Source organism: Mustela erminea, chromosome 3, assembly GCF_009829155.1.
Source record: "Mustela erminea isolate mMusErm1 chromosome 3, mMusErm1.Pri, whole genome shotgun sequence".
NCBI lineage: Eukaryota > Metazoa > Chordata > Mammalia > Carnivora > Mustelidae > Mustela > Mustela erminea.
Genome location: NC_045616.1, coordinates 59,598,689 through 59,621,232, shown reverse-complemented (window position 1 = coordinate 59,621,232; position 22,544 = coordinate 59,598,689). Strand labels below are relative to the sequence as shown.

General features: G+C 42.6%; 1 protein-coding gene across 1 annotated transcript in view; it reads left to right on the top strand.

The window, feature by feature from the left end:
- The first annotated feature begins 20,916 nt into the window (after positions 1–20,916).
- Positions 20,917–22,544, top strand: part of THBS4 (thrombospondin 4) — a 44,210-nt gene continuing 42,582 nt past the window's right edge. Inside the window, exon 1 of the mRNA XM_032335865.1 lies at positions 20,917–21,260. Coding sequence (XP_032191756.1) covers positions 21,173–21,260 — 88 coding nt within the window. The 5' untranslated portion in view covers positions 20,917–21,172. The remainder of the gene's footprint in view (positions 21,261–22,544) is intronic.

Here is a 22,544-nt window from a genome sequence, read left to right as displayed (position 1 = left end):
ACATGGTTAAAAATGACTAAATTAAATTAATGCTAGTAATTTTTTCAAACTTTCTGGTATTTAGTGTCAGTTCTTTCTTTTCCCAGCCATGCCCACTGGTAGGGTTGTGGACCTTGACTGCACAGAGCTGAGTGCAGGGGTATCCTGCATTTCCTGAAATCAGTTTGTACCATGAAGCTAGGTGACTAGTGTTCAAGGTCATTACCCAGATCCTGGTTCTCAGTCCCATTCTACCTCAAGACTGGAATCTTGTCAACTGACACAGCCCTTGACGTCCATTTGCTGCAGGAGCCCAACTTGTCTGTGAATCAAACTGAAGCCCAAGAATTGGTGAGAGCCCCAGAGTGAGCCCAGTAAAAGAACCTCATCCAGAATGCAGGTCTCCTGATACCAGCCCTCAGCCCATACACATATCACATATTTGATGAAAGACAAATACTATTGTTTCAGGTCTTACTGTCACTTTTCTTCCAGTCATATGGATGGTATGTTGAGTTTTGTCTGAGATTAATAGTATCAATTATTCACATTATTCCCAAATCATAACTACTTCATTTTATTTTGAGAGTGAAGAGGGCCATAGATGCTCCTGCAAGGGAAGAAAATATAAGACCCTGATTTGCATATTTGGGGTAAGATCTTATTACAAATTGAACCAGGGTCCAGAATACATGTGGACCATCCTAGCAGAGTTTAGGAGCATTAAAACATTTATTATCACATCACAACTATGCTAACAAAAATCAGATTATTGGTATAATCTTCAGAGAAGAAGCTAAAGATACACTCAAGCTGTGTTCAGAGTAATACAGTCTCTGAAAGATAATTAGCTTGTTTATGTACTATTTAAAAACTTTTCAAAGACCCAGTTAGCATCTTCTAACTAACATCAGTGATTTAAGTTAAGACATAAAAATGGTTCTTCCAGTGAAAAACTAAGGCAAATGTTTCCATCTAAGGTAAGGTTGCCAGGCAAAATATAAGATGCCCAGTTAAATTTGAATTTCATGTGAATAACAAATAATTTTTAGATTGGTAAAAATTTTAACTCAGCTTCCTGTATTTTTATTTGATAAATATGGAAACCATAATCTGAGGGGAAATTTTGGTTTCCAAACACTGCTCCTGTATAAAACCAAAGGATATGATAGCAAATTAATTTGGAAAATAAATACAATTTCAAATCTTACTGAAGGCACTTACATTGGCACTACTGACATTTCAGGCTGGAAAATTCTTTGTCATGGGGGCTGTCCTGTAGAAAGTTTCGCAGCACCCCTGGCCTCTCTCCACTGGGTGCCAATAACATCCCCTCATTGTAACAACCAGAAATGTTTCCAGACATTTCTAAATGTTCCCTGGGACACAAAATTGTCTCTGGCTGAGGAACACTGTTCTGAGGGAAGAAGCTTGTTTGTAAGTAAGTATGGTGCGTGTATTTTTTTAGTAGAAAACTAGCCTGTCCTGTTTTTTTTTTTTTTTTTAAGATTCTATTTATTTATTTGAGAGAGAGAGAGCACAAGATAGGGAAGGGTCAGAAGGCGAGCAGACACCCTGCTGAGCAGGGAGCCCAATGCAGGACTCAATCCTGAGACTTCAGGATCATGACCTGAGCTGAAGGCAGATGCTTAACCAACTGAGCCACCTAGGCGCCCCTGCCTGTCCTTGTCTTGAAGAAAGAAGGGGAAAGCCGTATTTTATACAGTTTTCACTTTTTTTTTAAAAGCATCTTGGGAGACACACCAATGAAGAACTGATGGAAAGGGGTTGAGGAGTTGAAGAGCTGGTAGACATGGGATTGTTTTGCAATCTGAGGCTCTGTGAGAGAAGCTTCTGCTTCCTCTTTGAGAGAAAAAGGCAGCAGAAAGAACTTATGAGAAGTCTCAGTTTCCCAGCATAGCCTTCATCCAGGCTCCGAAAGAACAGTTAGTACTGAGTCTGCTGATTTCTGGAAAAGGAGTGTTGTATTTGGATAACAATAATTGAAATTCCAACCTAGACCACCTAGCTGAATACTCGTGTGTCCGTCCAAAAAAACCAAATTGCTGAGAGATGTGTTGAGAACCAGAGTGGGGAGAACTGTTTACTCTTTGATCTTCAGAAAACAGTTTGAGAGGAAATATTGCTATGGTGTTGTTGCTTCTGTTTTCCCCAAGAAGCATATGAATTTAGTTTGCTGTCTAAACCAAGAAAGTAATGTGGTTATGCATATTATAGAAAATTTTTTAAAGAATTAACCTTTCGAGGCTCTGTGGCTCTAATTACTGTTTTTTGGTCGTACATAGAGAGTCACTAATCATTCCTTCCTCCAAAGATTTTTCAGCATAATCCTATTTTCCACTGAGTTCTACAGGATTGCCAGATTGGAGTGAAAAATCAAATCAACTTCCAGTGAAGAGAGACTCAAGAAAACAGTGGTTTAAACAAAATTCCAAAAAGAAGACATGAACTTCTTATTCTGCCTTTATTAATTTGAAATCTACAGTTTTATATTTTTTGAGCATAGCACAAAAGATGTCTTTTTTTTAAAAGATTTTATTTATTTATTTGACAGACAGAGATCACAAGTAGGCACCGAGGCAAGCAGAGAGAGAGAGAGCGAGAGAGAGAGAGAGAGAGGAGGAAGCAGACTCCCCGGTGAGCGAGAGTCCGATGCGGGGCTCGATCCCAGGACCCTGGGATCACGACCCCAGCTGAAGGCAGAGGCCCTAACCCACTGAGCCACCCAGGTGCCCCCAAAAGATGTCTTTTGATGGAGTCATTCTAACTAAATTTAGGGGTTGAATATCCCTATTAGTGTTCTTCTCTCTCTTTTTTTCATTTCAATTAGCCAAAGTATAGTACATCATTAGTTTTTGATATAGTGTTCAGTGATTCATTAGTTGCATATAACACACTGTGCTCATCACATCACATGCCCTCCTTAATGCCCATCACCCAGTTTCCCCATCCCCCCACCGATCTTCCCTTCTGCAACCCTCAGTTTGTTTCCCGAAGTCAAGAGTCTCATATGGTTTGTCTCCCTCTCTGATTTCTTCCCCTTCAGGTTTCCCTCCCTTCCCCTATTGTCCTCTGCAGTATTCCTTATGTTCCATATATGAGTGAAACCATATAATTGTCTTTCTCTGATTGACTTATTTCATTTAGCATAATACACTTTAGTTTCATCCTTGTCAATGTAAATGGTAGATATTCATCTTTTCTGGTGACTGAGTAATATTCCATTGTATATTATGAACTACATCTTCTTTATCCATTTGTCTGTTGAAAGACATCTTGGCTCTTTCCACAGTTTGGCTATTGTGGACATTGCTGCTATGCACTCTGGGGTGCACGTGCCCCTTCTTTTCACTACATCTGTTTCAATGTTCTTGTGTCAAGGCAATTCTGATCTAAGTGAGAATCCTCTCAATTATTTAGACAAACAACAAACACAATGCCTGAAGAAGCAGCAAAGACCCATTGCCCTTAAGATAAAGTCTTGAATTCATCCTGTGGTCTACAAGGTCAAAAATTATCTGACTGGAGTTGATCACGTTTTCTCCAACTCCTAAGGTATAGGCTAAGCTGCTCTAACATAGAGACCCCAAAGTAGAGTGGCTCAAATAAGATCAAAGTTAGTTACTCTCTCACCTAACAGATTAGAATTAGGCAGGTGTTCAGTGGCCCAGGGTTCGTGGGAAGCTTGCTCCCTGAGGTGATCCAGTTACCAGGGACTCTATCTTGTTGGTGCTCGCCCGTAAGTCATTCTCCTCATCCAAATGGTAAAGCTCACTCAGAAGCACCTCTCTGTGCTCCAGCCATAGAAAGATGGACAGGGTTTCAGGCCAAAAGCTTTCTTTTAAAGATGAGTTGCAGGTGGGTTTCCTAGGAAACAGATTCTGAGATGGGGTTGGTTAGGGAGTGAGTGCTCCTGAGGATCGACCGCTGTAGGAGGAGAGGAAGGAAGCAGAATTGGGCAGGAGAGAAATTAGTCTGCAAGGCTTCAGCTGACCTTCTAGAGACCCCTGAAGCTGAGATGGCCCTTCAGAGGTGGGATGGAACATTGAGCCTTAATGTCCCTGACCAGTTATTAGCTGTGAACCCCTTCAGGTTGGGGCATGACCTTGGAGGAGATGGCTCTTCTCAGCTGAGGCAATGTCTAAAGAGGGCTGTTAGCCAAAAACCATCTGGATGGCTAGGTGGCAGTGCAGCCCAGCAGCCAGGACGCGATGTAACCTGGAATTTGCATAAATCCCTTCTACTTACAGCTTCTTATCTAGAATGTTTAGAATGGCCACCAGAGTTGCAAAAGAGGCTGGGAAATATAGCCTTTAGCTAAGAAGCCTTTTGCCTAGCTCTGACTAAAAGGAAGAAGGGAAGAATGGGTATCGGGGAACAATCACAAGAGGGAAGGAAATAATTGCTTGAGTTTGCTCTGCTTATTGACTATTTTAGATCAAAAGTTACTTCACTGAGGAAGCCACCTGCAAAGCGCAGAGGCAGAAAGAGAGCTAAAAAGGGGCAAGAACAACAGAGGTTGCTTATACCTGGTGACGTACTTTGATGACTCTACACACCTTAGCTGCGTTTTGGAATGAGCCAGGGACTGATTCCCCAGAGTTCAGCAGGAAGAGGTTCCTGAAGGCGCAATTTCAATCTACTTCCCCAAACCGCAAGCTTATAAGCAGTGTCTCCATGAAAGGCCCTACTTGGGCTCTATCTACAGCCACCTATGGGACTAGATGCTTTTCTAAGACCTGCTATATACCAGAACAAGTCGTTTAATGTAGAGGAAAAAGTACATTGAAATATGATTTTGATTCTATAAAGAATATAGTAATTGTTCTGACCCAAATCAGGCACAAATCAGAGAGCAGTAATATAAATTTACCCCTTCTGCTGAAGGTACTTGGATTTTCAACAGAATGGTGTGGAAAGAAAGGAGGCTGAGAAAAGATTAAGTGCTGCCACCCGCTTTCTGCACAAAGCATCCAGACCAGTTCCTGTCGCTGACTGGACCAGGGACTGAACTCTAAAATTAAAGCCACCACTATGGGCTGAACAGAAGGAGACCAGCAACCTCTAAAGAAGTCTGGTAGTAAACTCTTCCCAATAAGAGAACTGTATTAGACAGCATGGAGACTAACCAACCTACTGATCTTCTTGTGCAGTTGGAATAAGACAGGGAAAGAGCCAGGATGCAGTAAGAGGAAAATCACAGCGAAACTACAGAGACCACAGCAGAGGGAGTATGGGGGGCCGTCAGTCTGACTTCAAGATGGCTGATGGTCTCCTAGAGGTATTCCTCTCTCCTCCCCGCTCTGCCCCGATTCCCTTCCTCTCCCACACACCCAGGGCTGGAATTCAGGGCACTTGTTAGCTGCCTGCAGGCAGGTCCATAGGGAACCTCAAAACGGGCCATGTTTCTGCCTTCCCCCACCAAAAAAAAATGTTTCATTTCTTAATTCTAGAGAAGTCTTGCGAGGATTCCACATACTGATATTTTAAGAATAAAGTGATATTGCCATGCAAGGCACTACTTTGAGCCCCATCTATGTCCACCTATGGGATTTAGCCATAACCAAGCACATGTAGTAGGAGATGGTGATGGTTTGCCCTATGTATATTTGTACCAGGCAGTATAGGACAAGCATTAAGAAAGCAGTCTCCAGAATTCCACAGATCTGGGTTTAAACTTTAGCTGTGCCACGTATTAGCTATGTGGCCTTGGAAAATTCACATATCCTCTTTAAGCCTCCATCTCCTTATTTGTAAAATAAGGACATAAGGATAGTATTTGCTTCCCAGGGCCATTGTAAGAATTAAGTGGGGTAAAATTAGCTCTTGGCACAGGGCCTAGAATGTAGTAAGCACTCAAAAAATGACAGCTGTAATAGTAGCTACCCCATAAATAAGACTCCTTGGCAGAAATTTACTTTAAGGTAAGAAGAAAGTCGACCCAGTTTAAAAAAAAAAAAACAAAAACTCAGAAAGAGAGAATATGAATACAGTTTGGAGGTGCCCAGCTCTTAGCCCCATTTCCTGGCCCACCTTCTCAGTAATTCATCATCAAATTCCATGACGAGGTGGGATTATAAGCGAATTATGAAAAGAGCTGTTTCATGAAAAACTCATTAAGGCTTTGGGACACAAGGCAGTGTTGCCTTGGCACCACCACCAATTCCTATAATGTATATATGTTCCACCTACCCGGGGGAGAGGGAAACCCTCAAACTTCCCTTCACCATGCTGCACAGCTTGGAAATCCCACAGGATCCAAAGCAAGAGGTGATACCAAGCAAAGGTGATAGATTTTTCCAGCAAACATGACTTCGGTCCCCAAGCTCATGTGACAGCAGTACTTAATATAGGCATCAATATGGTTCGCAACAGATGTAGCAATGATCTCCAGCAGACATGACAATAGTCCCTGGCAGACATGGTGATATTTCCCATAGAAGCATGAATGGTGCTCCGTGGATGCAACAGGACCCTTGGTGGCCGCAGCAGCGTGAGGCTGGTTGAGACCAAGGGGTGCTGGGGCCCAGGGCTGTGGTACTGGCCAGTGGTTGGAGGAAGAGAGGAAGAAAGTGGCCAACACCAGGGAGGAGTTGCTGGTATTCACTCAGGAGCATGTGTAAGTATAGCCCAAGGTAGAGAAATGTGGGTATGAGGGAAGTGGAGAAGAGACTCTGAGGTGAGCTAGAGTGAAGAAAATAGGCAAGGAGGTATGGCGTATGCCTCTGTTAACTGGGATGTCCATAAGAGTCAAATGAAGACCTTCATTTACAGCACCCTATTTCAGTGAGGAAGTGGAGTGAACGCTGCACCAGGAGCCCGGAGCACTAGGCTTTCATCCCAGCCTACCCTGACTCTTTCTGGAGAAGCACCTTCACCTTTTTGAACCTCAGCTTATCCCTGTACAGAAAGGAGGGAAGAGAGTCACCCTTTCTGTAATAGTTTTATTTCATCACTAGCAGATTCAGATAAAGCCAAGGTCCTTCTAATGCCCTTTTCCAGTTGAAATGTGTTAACTCCCGTGAACTTGGAAATGCCACCATTCTGGTAAGTAATCTTTTCATAGGAATAGCACATCCTTTAACATAATTAACGTTGGGTACTCAACCTTAGAACATTATCCAAATTTAGATGAGAAAAGATGAAGCAAGGGAAAAGGTGCGGCCCTATCATACTTTTTCTTTGGGGCATTCGAATACTCAGTAAGGGGAAAGTTTTAGTTTCTTTAGGCCCAAGTTGGTGGCAGCAAAAGCTAAGTGAGAGTTGACTACGTCAGGTATGGACTTCCCTGAGGTGATCCAGGTATCCAGGCTGCTTCCTTGTCACCAAGGCAAATGATGCCCGTCTGGGGCTGGCATGCTTGGCCACAAGTAAGAGAACTTCGACAGAGGTCTACAATTTTAAAGAGCTAAAGGTGGACTAACCTGAGGGCTGAGGGGTGGGCAACCAATACCTCTGTGAGATTTACTAGGTGAGGTGAAGTCATCTTCTGGAGCTTCTATCTCTATGCCTTCTCGCACATATCCCCCCCTCATTAAGGAACCTCTGATAATCACGTGTTTCACTGGAACAACACCATCCTCGTCATTCGGAAAATGATTGCTGATTGTGGACATTCATGGAGAAGGTGTCTGGGGAGGTCAGGTGTCACAGGGAAGACTGGAAGACAGACTCGCAAGGAGAGTGTTCCTTTCCATGGTGAAATTGCCAGAGCCCAGAATCTGGAATTCAGTCTTAGACATAGAGAAACTCATCTCTTGTCAGTGTGTGAGGGAGGCTGGAGAATAATCAGCACTGTCAGTATTGTCATTAAAAGTCAAGGCGTCTTTTAGGAGGCTGACATTCACATCAGCCTGGCATGCACATTCTTAGACAAACTGCAAGGAAGCCAATTTAACAGAAAGTTGTCTGGCAAGCAGCAAAGGTGCTACTGAATGGGGTCAGCCTGTAATTACCTGACGTATCCATTTCCACCGTGTGGCCTCCCTGCTTCTTGGACCAGAAGGGTTGTGTTCAGGGCCAGGACAGCCCTTCCACGGACAGTACTCATATGTCCACTGCCAACTTTTGCCTCAATGACTCTTCCCGTGCCACCCATTTCCAAACACCAATGTCTGACTGAATCAGTCCTTCCATAAATGTGTTAAGATCTTTCATCAAGACAGGTCATACTCCGAGATATGGCTACACACTGGGTTGCCCCATTACACGTGCTCAGCCGGTGAAAAGCTATTCCCTTTCACAGTCTAACACAGGGGTCACCCCATTGTTGCCCTCCTCCCATGTGACACCTACACTGTAGTCTTAAAATGTTATTTTATTTTATTTCACTTCCCTTTTATTTTCTGTTCTTTTGAATGTCTCCACTGATTTTTTTGAGTGGGATTACTCTGAGAAAGGATGTTATTTTTAGCATAAATCGAATCAAGTGAGATGAAATCTTATAACAAATTCCACTGCCATAATCCACTTCATTATATCAAGGGAGGGCAGTTTCTTTCCCTGCTATAATTTCTCTTTGAGGGACAAAACTATGTTCATAAATAGTGAAATAAAGATACATATATTGTCACATTTAGAATTACTAGCTCTAAAAGTTGGTCAGTAAAGTACTGACAATGTAAAGTAATAGGTTTTTCTTTTTCTTTTTCATAAGACTTGTCTTGTTGGTGTTTTGTAATCACTAGCAGCTACTAAAAACCCTAAGCCTAGATAAACTGCTTGTGATTCCAACCTTAGATGAACAGATTCAAAGAGGGTAGATTAACCCATACTTCACTCCCAGTAACAAAGAATACTAAAAAACAGGCAACATAGTTGCTACTTTCCAGATTTCAAGATTCTATTTGCTTTAATCACTTTTATTTATTGTCCCACTCAATTTTTTAAAAAGATTTTATTTATTTATTTGACAGAGAGAGAGAGATCACAAGTAGGCAGAGGGGCTGGCAGAGAGAGAGAGAGAGGAAGGGAAGCAGGCTCCCTGCTAAGCAGAGAACCCACTGCGGGGCTCCATCCCAGGACCCTGGGATCATGACCTGAGCCAAAGGCAGAGGCTTTAACCCACTGAACCACCCAGACGCCCCTCAAAGTGCTTTTATTGGCATTGAAGTGGAAAGAAAATTTTTATTTACATCTTTATATAAGAAAAACTCAGTAATAGGGATGACACCATCCCGCAATACAGTTTGGTAACACAAAAAACAAAAGAATTTTGTGTTTTTTGAGGGTTTTGTTTTCCTTGTTTTCTTTGTTTTACTAGAGCAATGCATCCTTTGTCTATTCTTCCAGATGTTAGCATACATTTTTTAATATTTAATAACATCTAAGTTTAATCAGTATTTTTACCTGCTTCTGAGAAGTTCAAGGACATTATAAGACTCTCAAATTATTTCCCTCCTAACTTTATAGTTTATGCTAGTTTGGTTCTATCTTGCTTTGTAATTCTACAAATGAAACATCATTGTTGTTGTTTTATATGACCAATGTTTATATTTATTTATTTATGAATGTCTTTGTTTACCATCTCTTCTTGCATTTCAGACTTTCAATCTGAGTTCATTTTCTCTGAATCTGAAGTATATCCTTCAGAATTTCATTTTGTAAGAATTTACTCAGTTTTATTTGCCTTAAATGTCTTTATTTTGCCCTCATTCTTAAAAGAACTTTTCACTAATTGTAGAGTTTGGGATTGATCATTCTTTTCTCAGCACATTAAAGGCAATATTCCTTATCTTCTGGCTTCCACAACGACTGGGAGACAATATTAGAATACAAAGTATATATTAAATGATATTATGGAATTATCATTACTTCTCTTAGGTGAGATAATGATACAGTGATTATATAAGAGGATAACTTTGTTCTAGGAGATGCCTGTTCAAGTATTTAAGGGTAAAGTGTCCTGTGCTTATAACTTCATTTCAGTTGGTTCAAACAAAAACCCCCAGATGGTTATCTAAACACACACACACACACACACACACACACACACACACACAGAGGTATAGGAAAAGAAACTGGTGATTCTAGGAGAACTATTGGTTGTGCTCTTCTCTGGGCTTTTTTGTAGGTTTTTAAACATTCAAACTTTTAAATTTTGTGAGAAAAGGCAAAAACAAATAAACAAAAAAATCACACGAGGGAAGGCTCTAGCCATAAATTTTGAGGCTCTAGCCATAAATTTTTCTCCCCTTCATAAGGGCCAACATGAAGACAGGCAAATCTTGTTCCCCCCTTCTGGACAGAGGGCTTATTTCTAATCTTCTCTTACATGGAGGATGTAACTCCTTGAGGTCTCAGCTTTATCTGGAAGTTGGGGGGGGGGGCGGTCCTGTGTTAGACTCTTTGCCCTAGGAAAGACAAGCTTTTTAAAATCCCTTCAACATAGGAAGCTGATAAAACAGAAGTTCAGTATCCCAGGGTTTATCAGATACTCTCAGGGTAAAAACTGATTTTCCTGCTCATCTACCTTCGAGGATTCATGCTTTAACTTTATATTTGGTCTCTGTGGATTTCTTGCTTTGTTGCAGCTGAGTAATTCATCTAATTTGTAAAATGTTTTCCACCCCAGAGATGCCTGGGTGGCTCAGTCAGTTAAATATCTCCCTTCAGCTCAGGTCAGGATCCCAGGGTCCTGGGATTGAGGTGCCCATTGGGTTCCTTGCTCAGCAGGGAACCTGCTTCTTCCTCTGCCTGCCACTCCCCCTGCTTGTGCTCTCTGTCTCTCTCTCCCTCCCTCTTTCTCTCTGACAAACAGATAAATAAAGTCTTCTAAAAAAAATAAAATATTTTCCACCCCCAAGTTTTAATTGTTTTTACTAGGAGAATCATTTAGGGCTTCTTGCCATATGATACTGGTAGAAATAGAAGTCTACATGCAACAATATTTTAAATGAAAGGTATTTTTTTTCTCAATTCCTGTAAAGATTTAAATAGCAATTAAAGCCATAAGCACATTTTGAAAAAATATGCCTTATCATATCATTATAAAGCCCCTGGCCTTAATACATAAATCCAGTATATTTACCTTTCATCTACCAGTTGGAAACATAGTTGTCTCAAAACAAAAGAGTACTCCATCAAGCCTATCTTTTCCTCTAAGTTATGAAGCTCATTTATTCAATTTATTGTAAATTCATAATTCTACATTCTGTGCCCAAAAATGTATATGTGAAGAGAGGCTGGGTCATGAGAGAACACCTTCTCAGTGAGTCATAACCACCTTTCCTAACAACAGTGGAAACAGCCCTGTTGACAAGAGCAATACAACCCTTCTTTCATGCTTCATTTGTTTGCTTATATGAGGAGCAGGCTACTTAAGCCAATATCCCCCACATTTTCTTTTTAGTGTAGTGGACTTGGGAGCCCTGGACCAAGACACTCCAGGATGTCACACTTCCCTTAACACAAGCCTCCAGTTAAGAACCAGGGTGAACCTCTCCCCTAAATGGCTAAATAAGCTATCACCAGTTCTCTCAGTGGTGTGAACACCAGCCTCAATGGATGAAGGGAAACATTTATTAAAGAAAATAAAAGAAACATTGTTCTGCAACAAGCCAACCTCAGAATCATAACATTCCATGATGTTCCATAGTCCCTGATTATAATAGAATAATTGTTCTCCAAAGTCAGTTACATGGAGGTTGTGGATGGAGGCTCTTTTTATTCTGGGATCTTCCTTGGCCTGAACCAGCCCCCAAACTCTATTTCTCTGATCTGTGTGTTGGCCAACATATCTAGGTGTCCCTGTACGCACAGAGTCACTCAGGAGTAAGATTATTCTGTTTCTGTATATAGTAGCACAACCTCTCTGATAATCCTCCTCCTTGATTTTGGAGCTCCATTTTTGTCCTAGGTTACCAAAACAGCCAAAAGCATTAATTTTGCTTGTAGTCAGGGTAATTAACATTTCCTCTCAAACCTGCTTTCCTTTTCTTCTTTTTACAAGAGGTTTGGGTGCCCTTTCCCTGGGAGGATGTGCTCTGCTGTTTAAAGATTGTCAAGGCAACCTACTGCTTCTCCAATTCCTCTCATTCAGGCTCAGGACAATAATAGATTAACTAACTCAGTGACAAAGGAAAATACCTGAACCTCACCAAAGAAAAAAGAAAAAAGAAAGAAAAGATACTAATGTTAGACTACTGATTTAAAGAGAGAATAAAAGCCAACTCTGTAGATACCTTCAGAGTTTAGTTTTATAATAAAAAACTGTTTGAATAATTAGACCTTTACATTCCTGAAGATAAAATAAACATGTAATATTTTATCTTATTTTGCTCAATAAAATTGTTCAGAAGATCAAAAGTGGTAAAGACAATATAAAATTTAACATTAAAAAGAAAGAAAGAAAGAAAAGATACTAATGAAACAACTATATGCCAGGCACTAGGTCAAATGTTTATTCTTTCACCTAAAAAGTGCCACTGGTATCTCCATTCACCTCACAGCCGGTACCATTAACATCCCTATTTTAGGGTGACACTCCGGTCTCAGAGCAGAGAAACTGAATGGCTGCCCAAGGGCACACGGTGACGGTGATGGAGCCAGGAACAAAACCAGGCAGTGTGGCCACAGAGCCTGCTGCAGTCCTAGCCAGGACACTACCCCTGCTCGTTGGCACCAACTCTGCTCAGAAGTGTTTCAAATTCACATGTCTGGGATGTCCGCTTCAGATCTCGAGAGTCACAGCGCCAACCTAGGAATAAACAACCAGTACTGACTGAAAGCCACAATAGGCCAGCCACCGCCCTAGAGCTGCCTCTCCCACAGCTCTCAAGATCTATGGCATCGCAGTTCCTGCTGAAGAAAAGGAAACCCCACCCCACCCACACAAGAGCCCAAACGAATTCCCAAACCATACCCCTAATAAGTGCTTAGGCCTGTGTGGCTCCTCCAGGCCACTTCCCCAGAGTAGACATAGCATTCCTTCATGGTGCAGGCAAGGTCATCATGTACTGTGCTGCTGACCTCGCCATTTTGGCAATGGTCTTTAAGAAGCATAGAGAAAGAGGGGCACTTGGGTGGCTCAGTGGGTTAAAGCCTCTGCCTTCAGCTCGGGTCATGATCCCAGGGTCCTGGGATCGAGCCCGAGTAGAGAGCCTGTCTCTCTCTCTCTGCCTGCCTCTCTGCCTACTTGAGATCTCTGTCTGTCAAATAAATAAAATAAAATCTTAAAAAAAAAAAAGGCTCAGAAAAAGAAAAAGTAAATACTAGAAAACTGAGTTTTATAGAGCATTTTCATTTATACAGCATTTATTTTCATTTATACAGCATTTTCATGTATAGTTAAATGAACACCAAGAAATTCATTCTTATGGCCTCACTTCACTTAATCTGCCCAGGCAGCAGAGTTTAATGCGTTGGTCAGATATTTCCTGCTCCCTGAGATAGCACCGCAGAGTAGAAGGCTGCTGGGGCTGGGGCTGGGGCTGGGGTCAGAGACCTGAGTGTGACTCCAAGCTCTGGCATTTCCTTGGGAAGGTTATGCAACCTCCCAGACCTTTAGTTTTCTAGCCTTAACAGTGAGAATTATAACCATCCTACCTCTCACACCTCATTGTGAAGATCGAGATCAAATATATGAGCGACTTAATGAGATATTTAAGGTCGATCGCTATGATTATGTGGGGGTACTAAGGCTCTTCCACAGAAAAAAAGAGAGAGATGAGGTGTATGTGTGTGCTCATGCATGTACATGCACAGACACGTGAGCACGAACATGGACACAGTGCGTGTGTAAGTAAGCTGCGTTATGCAGATGAAGGTGAAAAAAAATCGTCATAATGTCTCAGGAGAAGCTCTGATAGATTGCGCTAAGGCAAGCCATGTGCTAAGGCATGCCTGCAGGCCTCTGATTTTAGCTGCTTAACTAGCGGGACAGCAGACAGTGCTGAAAGATTGATGCCGTGACCAAGATAAGAGGAACGACAGTCCTCAAAGGACTGGCACGAAGCCACGCCTCCCGCGGCCCCTTCAGGGAGCTGCCTCGGAACTCCCTAGCTCCCCCTAGAGGGCGCCGCTGGAAATGAGCTCTCAAGTTAGGGGCTGGGGCAGAGGGACGGATGTGGGGCGATGAAAGAGGCAGGTATGATGAAGGACCTGGGACTCTCTGACAGGTGTTTTAAAAGGAATCAGCATGTAGCAACCCCAGACACAATAAGCTTGTCCTTGAGGGAAGCTTTGCTGCCTTCTCGTCTTTCCTTCCCATGCCCTCCTTCTCTTTTCTTGTTCCCCAGTTCCTCTGCTACTTTTGCTCACTTCTGGTGTTTTCTGGCACAGCTTTAACTTTCCTGAATTGGTCAGGTCTATTTTCCTTTCCCGCTGGCCAATTTTTAAATGCAGCGGCCAGAATAATCATCACTAGGAATTAGATCCACACTCAGAACGACTTCTGGGAGGGGACATGCCAGAACCCCACAAGGAAATCTCTTTCCGAGAATTACGTTAAGTTGGAATTTCATTTTTAAATGACATGTAGGATGGAACACATGTTATATATCAATGAAAGTCAATGTTCAAACGGAATAATAAAATAAGTTTACAGTTCACATCTCCCATAAGACAAATCACATTTTCATTACCCATTTTTCAGGTTAGTGACCAAGTCCCTCCCGTTTCTCCTGAAACCGATATAAAGTTTGTCCATTTTGATGCCGCTGGGAAAATACTATATCTAGAAAGAGGAGGGAGAGGAACAGTAGATTTAATGTTTGTTAATTTGTGGTACTAGGCAGCAGGATGTAACTCATGTCATGTCCCTCAACTCCTAGGTCTGAGCAGGATTGTAGAGCAAGGAATAGGGTATCAACAACAGGAGTCCATTAATATTTGCTTCTTCTTCCTTCCCACCCACCCCTCCTTTTTTGTCTCTGCTTAATAATTAAGCCTAACTTAATAGATAGGATTTTTCAGAAAATGTATGATTTAAAACAGAGCTTGGTAACGTTTTCTATAGAGGGCCACGGAGTAAAGACTTGAGGCCTTTGCAGGCCGTAGGTGCTCTGTTGCAACGGCTCATCCTTGCAATGATGTAACAAAAGCAGCCACAGATGAGTGAACACGACTGTGTTCCAATAAAACTTTATTTATAGCTTAAATTTTACATAATTTTCACATTTCAGAAATAATACTTGTTTTTTTTCCTATCCTTTAAAAACTGTAAAAACTCTGTTTGCTGAGACCAGAAGAACAGACAATGGACCAGCTTGCCAATTCCTGGCCCAGAGCTTATTTATTAAGAGTATGCTTCCCATTAGACCTATCAAAGTTGAAGTTATCTTTTTTTCCCCTTCCACTTTTCCCTGCATCAGTTACTTTTTTCCCCACAGCCTCCTTCTTACTCTGATTTACCAATACCTCACTTCTCCTCTAGATTTACTTGTTTTTTACACTATGAACCTCACAAGAGAATAAAGACCATTTGCCAAAGACCCCCCCATACCTGTAAGCACCCAGCACTGTGGTGAGCACTAACAAAATGGTAGACACAGACTCTGTGGCTGACCATGTTGATATCATCAGCTATCTATTGTCCTCTTTCTCTTCCTTCCTGGTACAGTCTACTCCCACAATAGATGCTGGACCCTAGTCATCACTTTCCACCCCTCCTGGTAGATAAGATGTGAGTATATCTGTGATCTACTCCTAGACAATTTTAAACTGGAGAAGTCTATTTGGGTGCTCCTGAGAAAGGTTTTTCCCACTGAAAAAAGAGAGAAAGAGAGAGTGACAGCAAAAGTGAGAGAGACAAGAACAGAAGACTCATCTTCTTGCTTCCTACTTTTGCATCATGTCATGTAAAGATATGATGTTTGGAGCTGCAGCAGCCGTCTTGCAACTGTGAGGAAGGTCCAAAAGCTTTTTGGCACATGTAGAATACCTTCTCATTCTTCATGACCCAAATAGAAAGCCATCTCTTCTAGGAACACTTTTCTAATTCTAACTACAAGTTACTTCAAATATCTCCTTATTTCTTGGGACACGTGTGTATGATAGTCCTTGTCATATTTTTTATATCATCTGCTTCTCTGAGTAGACTATGAGCAGGAGAACAAGAACTGTGTTTTATTCATCTTTGCGTGCCAGTTGTCTAACAGTGCTATGCACATTCTAGAAGACACTAAGTAAATATTTTTTGAGTGAATTAGTGATGGACACATAGTAATTATTTGTTGCTTAACTGATCACATTAATGAGAAGAAACTCTAAGATTTTATATGCAATAGACAAATATTCTTTCCAATTCAACACATTTGTCACTGACTAGATAGCAACACCCACATAATTTTAGAATTTGGAATTGGAAGGGCACCTGCGTGGCTCAGCCTTCCTCTGAGGGTCCAGGATCAAGCCCTGTATCTGGCTTCCTGCTCAGCAGAGAGCCTGCTTCTCCCTGCCCCTCACCCCACTCATTCTCTCTCTCGCTCTTTCTCTCTCAAATAAATAAATAAAATCTTTAAAAAAAGAATTTGGAATTGGAAAAATTGTATGTATCTAGTCCAACTCCTTTATGAACTCATTAATTACCATGAGCCTCATTAAGGCTCACAGTAATTAGCAGTACCAATTTTCCTGTTGACAGTTAACTAAAATCCTTCATATGTTTGTCCTTTAGTTAGGTTAAACATGTACCCAAGGATTCCAGTGATACTATTTATTTGTGTCTAAACCTTTTTTCTGTCCATAGGTAAACGTCAGTTCAGAGCAAATTATCCCTAATCCTAAACTCCTTACATCCAAATGAGTAGCATTTTAACACTTTTTGCAGGTTTGCTTTATATCCTATTATTTTATTGCAATTTGTATCGTATTTTCTTAGCAAATATATTTAGACATCTGGCCCTAAAGTTGGTATTGTCTTGGTACAGTAATCATTGTTATCACTTGACATTGAAGGAACTACCATGCGGATGGATTAATGTATTATCTATTGAAGGAAAGAGTTACTTTAAGAAATGCTAGAGGCAGGATGCTTGGGTGATGCAGTTGGCTAAACATCTAATTCTTGGTTTTAGCTCAGGTCATGATCTCAGGGTTGTGAGATACAGCCCTGCTGATTGCGGAGTCTGCCTGAGACTCTGTCTCCCTCTCTCTTTGTCTCTTCTCACAGTCTCCCCCCCCCCACCCCCACAGTTGCACCTAAGTGCACGCTGTCTCACTCTCCCTCTCTCTCTCAAATAAATAAATCAATAAATCTAAAAAAAGAAGAAGAAGAAATGCTAGTTATCAAAACTCTCTCTGGACTTCAAGTCGGGTAGACATAGTTATTTGTAGTAATGGTCCACACAACTGCATTTTTCTAAGGAATTTTTACACGGTATTTGGTAAAGTATATTAAAGAAGCTTAATGAGAGGTTTTTTTTTTTTTTTAATAATCTACTTATACCCTTAGTGAGATTGAAAATGAGTGATTTTACACATTTGTTTTTTGCTTCACTAATCTTCAGTGCCTAAATTGCTATCTTTTAAGTTCTGGGGGGAAAAAAAAACCTGTTTACTTTTAACTGTACACTAATCTGAAGCCCCCTACTTATCAGTTCCTTATTTGTGCTAACTAGTTTCTAGAGAAGTTATTATCCTGTCAGTGAATCAAGCACCTTCCTTTGTTATTAACATTAAACTGCATTATAGCCCACAGTCTACATTTTCCAGGGCTGTGGCATAAATGTTATCACACATTAGGGTATAAACCATATTCCCTTTAAGCCATCTTTAAATGTTAATAATTATTTTCCATTTCCACTCCCTTCAAGAATTCAAGTGGAAAACTTAACCTAACTCATGATAATCTTATCCAAATATCAATTAACAAATATGTGTAAAACTTCTTAGTTGTGTCAGATAGCAGTATGTAATAATGAGTAACTTCCCCACTACTAAGGAACACAGGAGCAGGAGCAGGATGGGTATCTCCACACTCAAAATGAAATTCGGATGTTTAGACTGATGACAGTGCCACATGTGCAGCAGAAGGGTTTGGAAAAGTTTATTACCCACATAAGAAGGCTTTCTGCCAAGAGCAGGATGGGCTCCCAAGCTGGTGTGAAGATGACTTGGAAGAGCAGGGAAAGGACATTGTTTGGGGGAATTTGTGGTGGTCAGGGGGTGGGCCTGGGGTGAGGATTCCTGGGTGTGGTCTAGGGCTCCCACAGTTGGAACTTCCTGCCAGCACCAAAGGAAAGAGCACCCAGGCTTTCTTGTCAGCTAGCTCCTATGTGGGGCCAATGGGAAGGGGGAATGGTAGAGCTTGAAAGCTGTAAGCAAACATAAAACATGGAGTTATGCTCTGTATAAAACAGTTATAAATGGAAGGATACCTAGTTTATCAGCTACCTATTGCTACAATAATATTACATAACAATCTTAAAATCTTATGACATACAAATTAAACTTTTATTGTTCACACGTCTGGAGTTGGCTACACAGCTCTGCCGATCTTGCCTGAACTCCTTCACCTGTCTGAATCAGCTGTCAGCTGATCTCAGGTGGCTATGCCCAGGGTGACTGTGGTGACGAAGCTTTGCTCTGTGTCTCTCATCCTCCAGCAAGCTAGCACAGCCATGCTTTCACGACAAAGGCAGAAGTGAAAGAGTAAGCAAGCCCAATCACACAAATACTTTTGAAGCTTCTGAATATGGTAATTTTTTTTCTAATATGTGTGGGCCAAGGAAATTACATGGCCAAACCTAGAAGCATAATGTGAAAGCAAAAGATGTATAGATAGAAGAGCAAAGAATTGCGACAATTTTTGCAACCTACCACACAGATTCCTAACATATCACAACCTCTTATCCTACTTGACAGTGCTGAGAGAAGAAAAGTCAATTCAACAAGCTACTCACTAGTACATACTAGGCACCAGGAAATGGGGCTACAAAAAGAAATGAGACAGTGCTAAGAAGGTCACAGTCTGATATTGGAGAAAAATTAAACAATTCATTATTAAATTAAAATTCAGTGAAATAAGTGCAACAACAGATATTTTAATGAGGTGGCATAGACTAGACACTGATTAACTCATTTCCTTTATCATTGATCTCATATCCAGTTTAATGGATTGTATTGTAATCACTGTCATCAAATTTCCTCTTGGTGTTGAAGATATAAAGAAAAAGCTGACTGAGATTCTCCAGTGAATGGCTTCCTCAAAAGTCAGGCTCTTTAGAAGCAAAACTAAATTGTAAGTACGCTAGACTAGCAGAAAGTCACTGGGTTCTCTTATTGATCCTTACACTTATTAGTCACTCAGGTTCAACCAAAATTTATTGTGTGCACCCCTGGGCAAGCTATTTTGCTGGGAATATTCTAAGAATTGGAGTTACCTAACAAAGATGACTAAACAAAAATGTCTTTAAAAATAAGATCTGCGGGGCGCCTGGGTGGCTCAGTGGGTTAAGCCGCTGCCTTCGGCTCAGGTCATGATCTCAGGGTCCTGGGATCGAGCCCTGCGTCGGGCTCTCTGCTCAGCAGGGAGCCTGTTTCCCTTCTTTCTCTCTCTGCCCGCCTCTCCACCTACTTGTGATCTCTGTCTGTCAAATAAATAAATAAAATCTTTAAAAAAAAAAAAAAAAAAGATCTGCCTTCAGATAACTTACAGTTTAGCCCTGCTGACTCTGAAGTCCTCCTTAAAGCAGAAGGTGGGAGCCTGGAGCGCCCTCTAACTCAGGCCATTGTTGGGGACACAGTTTGAAGATTTGAAGATTCTTCACTCATGTCATAGTACACAATCACAAGGCCAGAAACACGTACACTTTGTCTCGACAGCACACTCTCATATGTAGGTAGATGGTGACCCATTCCACAGAGTGACGTCAGTGTAATGGGACATTATATGAAGACAGACTTCAGATAGAAGAGCTATGTTAAGATAGCTCACAAATCCCCAGGTCACTAGTTATGACCGGAATCATAACTGGTGAGGGTTATTCTAGTAGAGTTTGAAAATAAGGTGTTGAGTTAATCTTCCAGCTTGTGGCAGATCAAAGTACAATATGAAGTTCTTTGAGACATGAAGATAGCATAGAAATGCTTTGCTGGATCTTCTCCAATACTCAAGATTTTCCAACAGGGAAACTTTTTGCCATTGTTCTGAAATATTTTTTCTTCTACTTAATCCACGTTATTTCTAGGAGAACTCACCTACCTCTTACTACCCAGCAAAAAGACCAATTCCTTACGTTCCTTCCCTCTCTTTCAGGATGTTCCCTACTCCCATACCTTTCAACTGTCACATGGAATCTTTGGGGAAGACGGAACAAAAGTGGGCAGGCAGAGTGGAAACTAGACTGAAAATAAATTTTCCATAAAGCACCACCGTCCTATCTAGAACAATTCCTTGGGATGTGTTTTATTTCCTTTAAAAACTCAAAGCTTTCAAACGTTCGCTGTTCAGGTCTCAAAACTTGATGGGGAAAAAAATACGCAACGTTTGAAGTACCCAAGAAAAGCTTGAAGAAATAAAAATCAATTGCTCCCTGGACCACTTGAGGAAGCAGGCGTTCCTGGAGAGCCTTCAGGGATCCTTCGCAAGGGAATCTACGACGGGTGTTAAAAAGCCTCTCCAAATCCTGCTCCTTTTAGAAAACAAAAGGAGTAGAGGAGGTGGCGGGACTGACGGTGCCTAACGCTAGCGGGACAGGGTCACTTTGTTCCCCTTTCGCTCCCCTCTTCCTCTCCATCTCTAGCCCGTCCTGTGCGCCTATCGCAGCCCCGGCTTCCCGCTCCTCCAAAGCGCCTCGCCGGGCAGCGGCCGCTGACTGCGCCCAGCCCAAGGTTCCGCTCGGCCGGGTCGGCTTCCCCACCCGGCACCCGGGCCTTTCCCCCCGCCGCCCACGCTCCCCGCTCCGGCCGCCCCCTCTCTTCCCGGCAAACCGGCTTCCCCGCCAAGGGGGCCGCCCCGGCCTCGGCCCTCCCCCGGCCCCGGCCGGCCAGACCATAAAGAGCCGGGCGGCCGCCGCTCAGCAGAGCCGCGAGCGCACTCAGCTCCGCGCGGCGTCCGGACGCGAGCATCGCCCCCGACGGCAGCCCGGGACGCCGCGCCCCGCACACGCCTCGCGCTCCCTCCACCTGCGCCGCCCGCGGGGCCGGACGGAGAACGTACCCCGCAGGGGACAGCGAGGCGCGGCTGAGTTGCCTTCGCCCGCGACCGCCCGCGGCTGCAGGAAGAGCCAACATGCTGGCCCCGCTCGCAGCCGCCTTCCTCCTGCTGCACCTGGCTCTGCCGCCGCGGCTGGGGGCCGGCGCCCAAGCCACCCCCCAGGGTAAGTGGGCTCGCGCCGGGGCGGGGGGCGACCGTCCCCGGGTCCCTCCTTCGCGTTCCGCTTGAACGGCAGGAGGAACCAACTCCGTGCGCGCTGCTCGGCCCCTGGCACCTCACTGTCCCTCTGGGGCCCGAGTCACAGCATTTTGTAACTGGACGCGGTGATTACAGTACAACATCTTCTGAGTCTATTATGCAGCGGTGAGACCAATTCCCTAAACGACAGCTTAGGGGATGCGAAACTTTTCAGTGTGTGGGTTCATTTCCGAGTTTACCGCCGTGCTTTAGACCTCTAACGGGTCCTGTCTGGAGTGGGGTGAAATCCAGGTTCTGTCCCCTGGGGCTCTCTCTGGCGGACCATCCTCTCGCCCTTGGCCCTCTAAATTCTCCTACGCGGGAATAATCTTCCCCCCAGAAAGTCTGAGGGTCATCCCCCAGAAGGGCACAGCGTAGTTCTGTTTGCCCCACCACTCGCTGTTTTCTGCTGTTTTTTGGACCCCAAAGCCTCCTTTGGGAGTTGGCATGATCTGATTCCTGAGATAAATAGAGCAGGAAGGACTGAGAGGTCGGTGTTTCTGTTATAAAGAATAGGAAAATACCCCCAAAAAGACACCTGAATAATCTTCAAACCCCTTATTGAGATTGGGGTGACGATAACTGTTGGGCAGAAGCACTTAAGCTTAAACTGATTTTTTTTTTTTTTTGTAAAGGCCAAAAGGAAGAAATTATTGAAGTGAGAAAAGATCTTAGCACTCTAACTAGGCACTCAGTAATGACCTTCACCTAATGAAATAAAGCTGGAAGAGTCACACAGGTCCAAGTAAACGTTGTTACTCCTCACAAAGCCAGAGTGAAAAATGCCTGTGAGGGAATTCTCAAATTCCTTTCCCTCCCATTGCAGTCGCCCCCCCTTGTAAACTTTGCATTTCCCCCAAATGACCTCTTTTGATTTTTAGACCGGGCAACCAAATAGTGGTTTCAGGGGGTAATGTTCTGCAAACGTTTAGTTTGCCTTGAACTATTTGAAATGCTGTAATTTATCATCATTGTGACCGCTCTTCTAGGAAGGTGAACAATGATTCCGCAGTTGTATACACTGTGAAATGATCACCACCATAAATCAAGTTAACATCTGTCACCATACAGGATTACAAAAAATCATTTTCTTGCAATGAGAACTTTTGAGGTCTTCTCTCTCAGCAACTTCCAAATAGACAATATCATAGTATCGATTATAGTTATCATACTGCACTTCAAATCCCTGTGAGTTATGTATTTTATAACT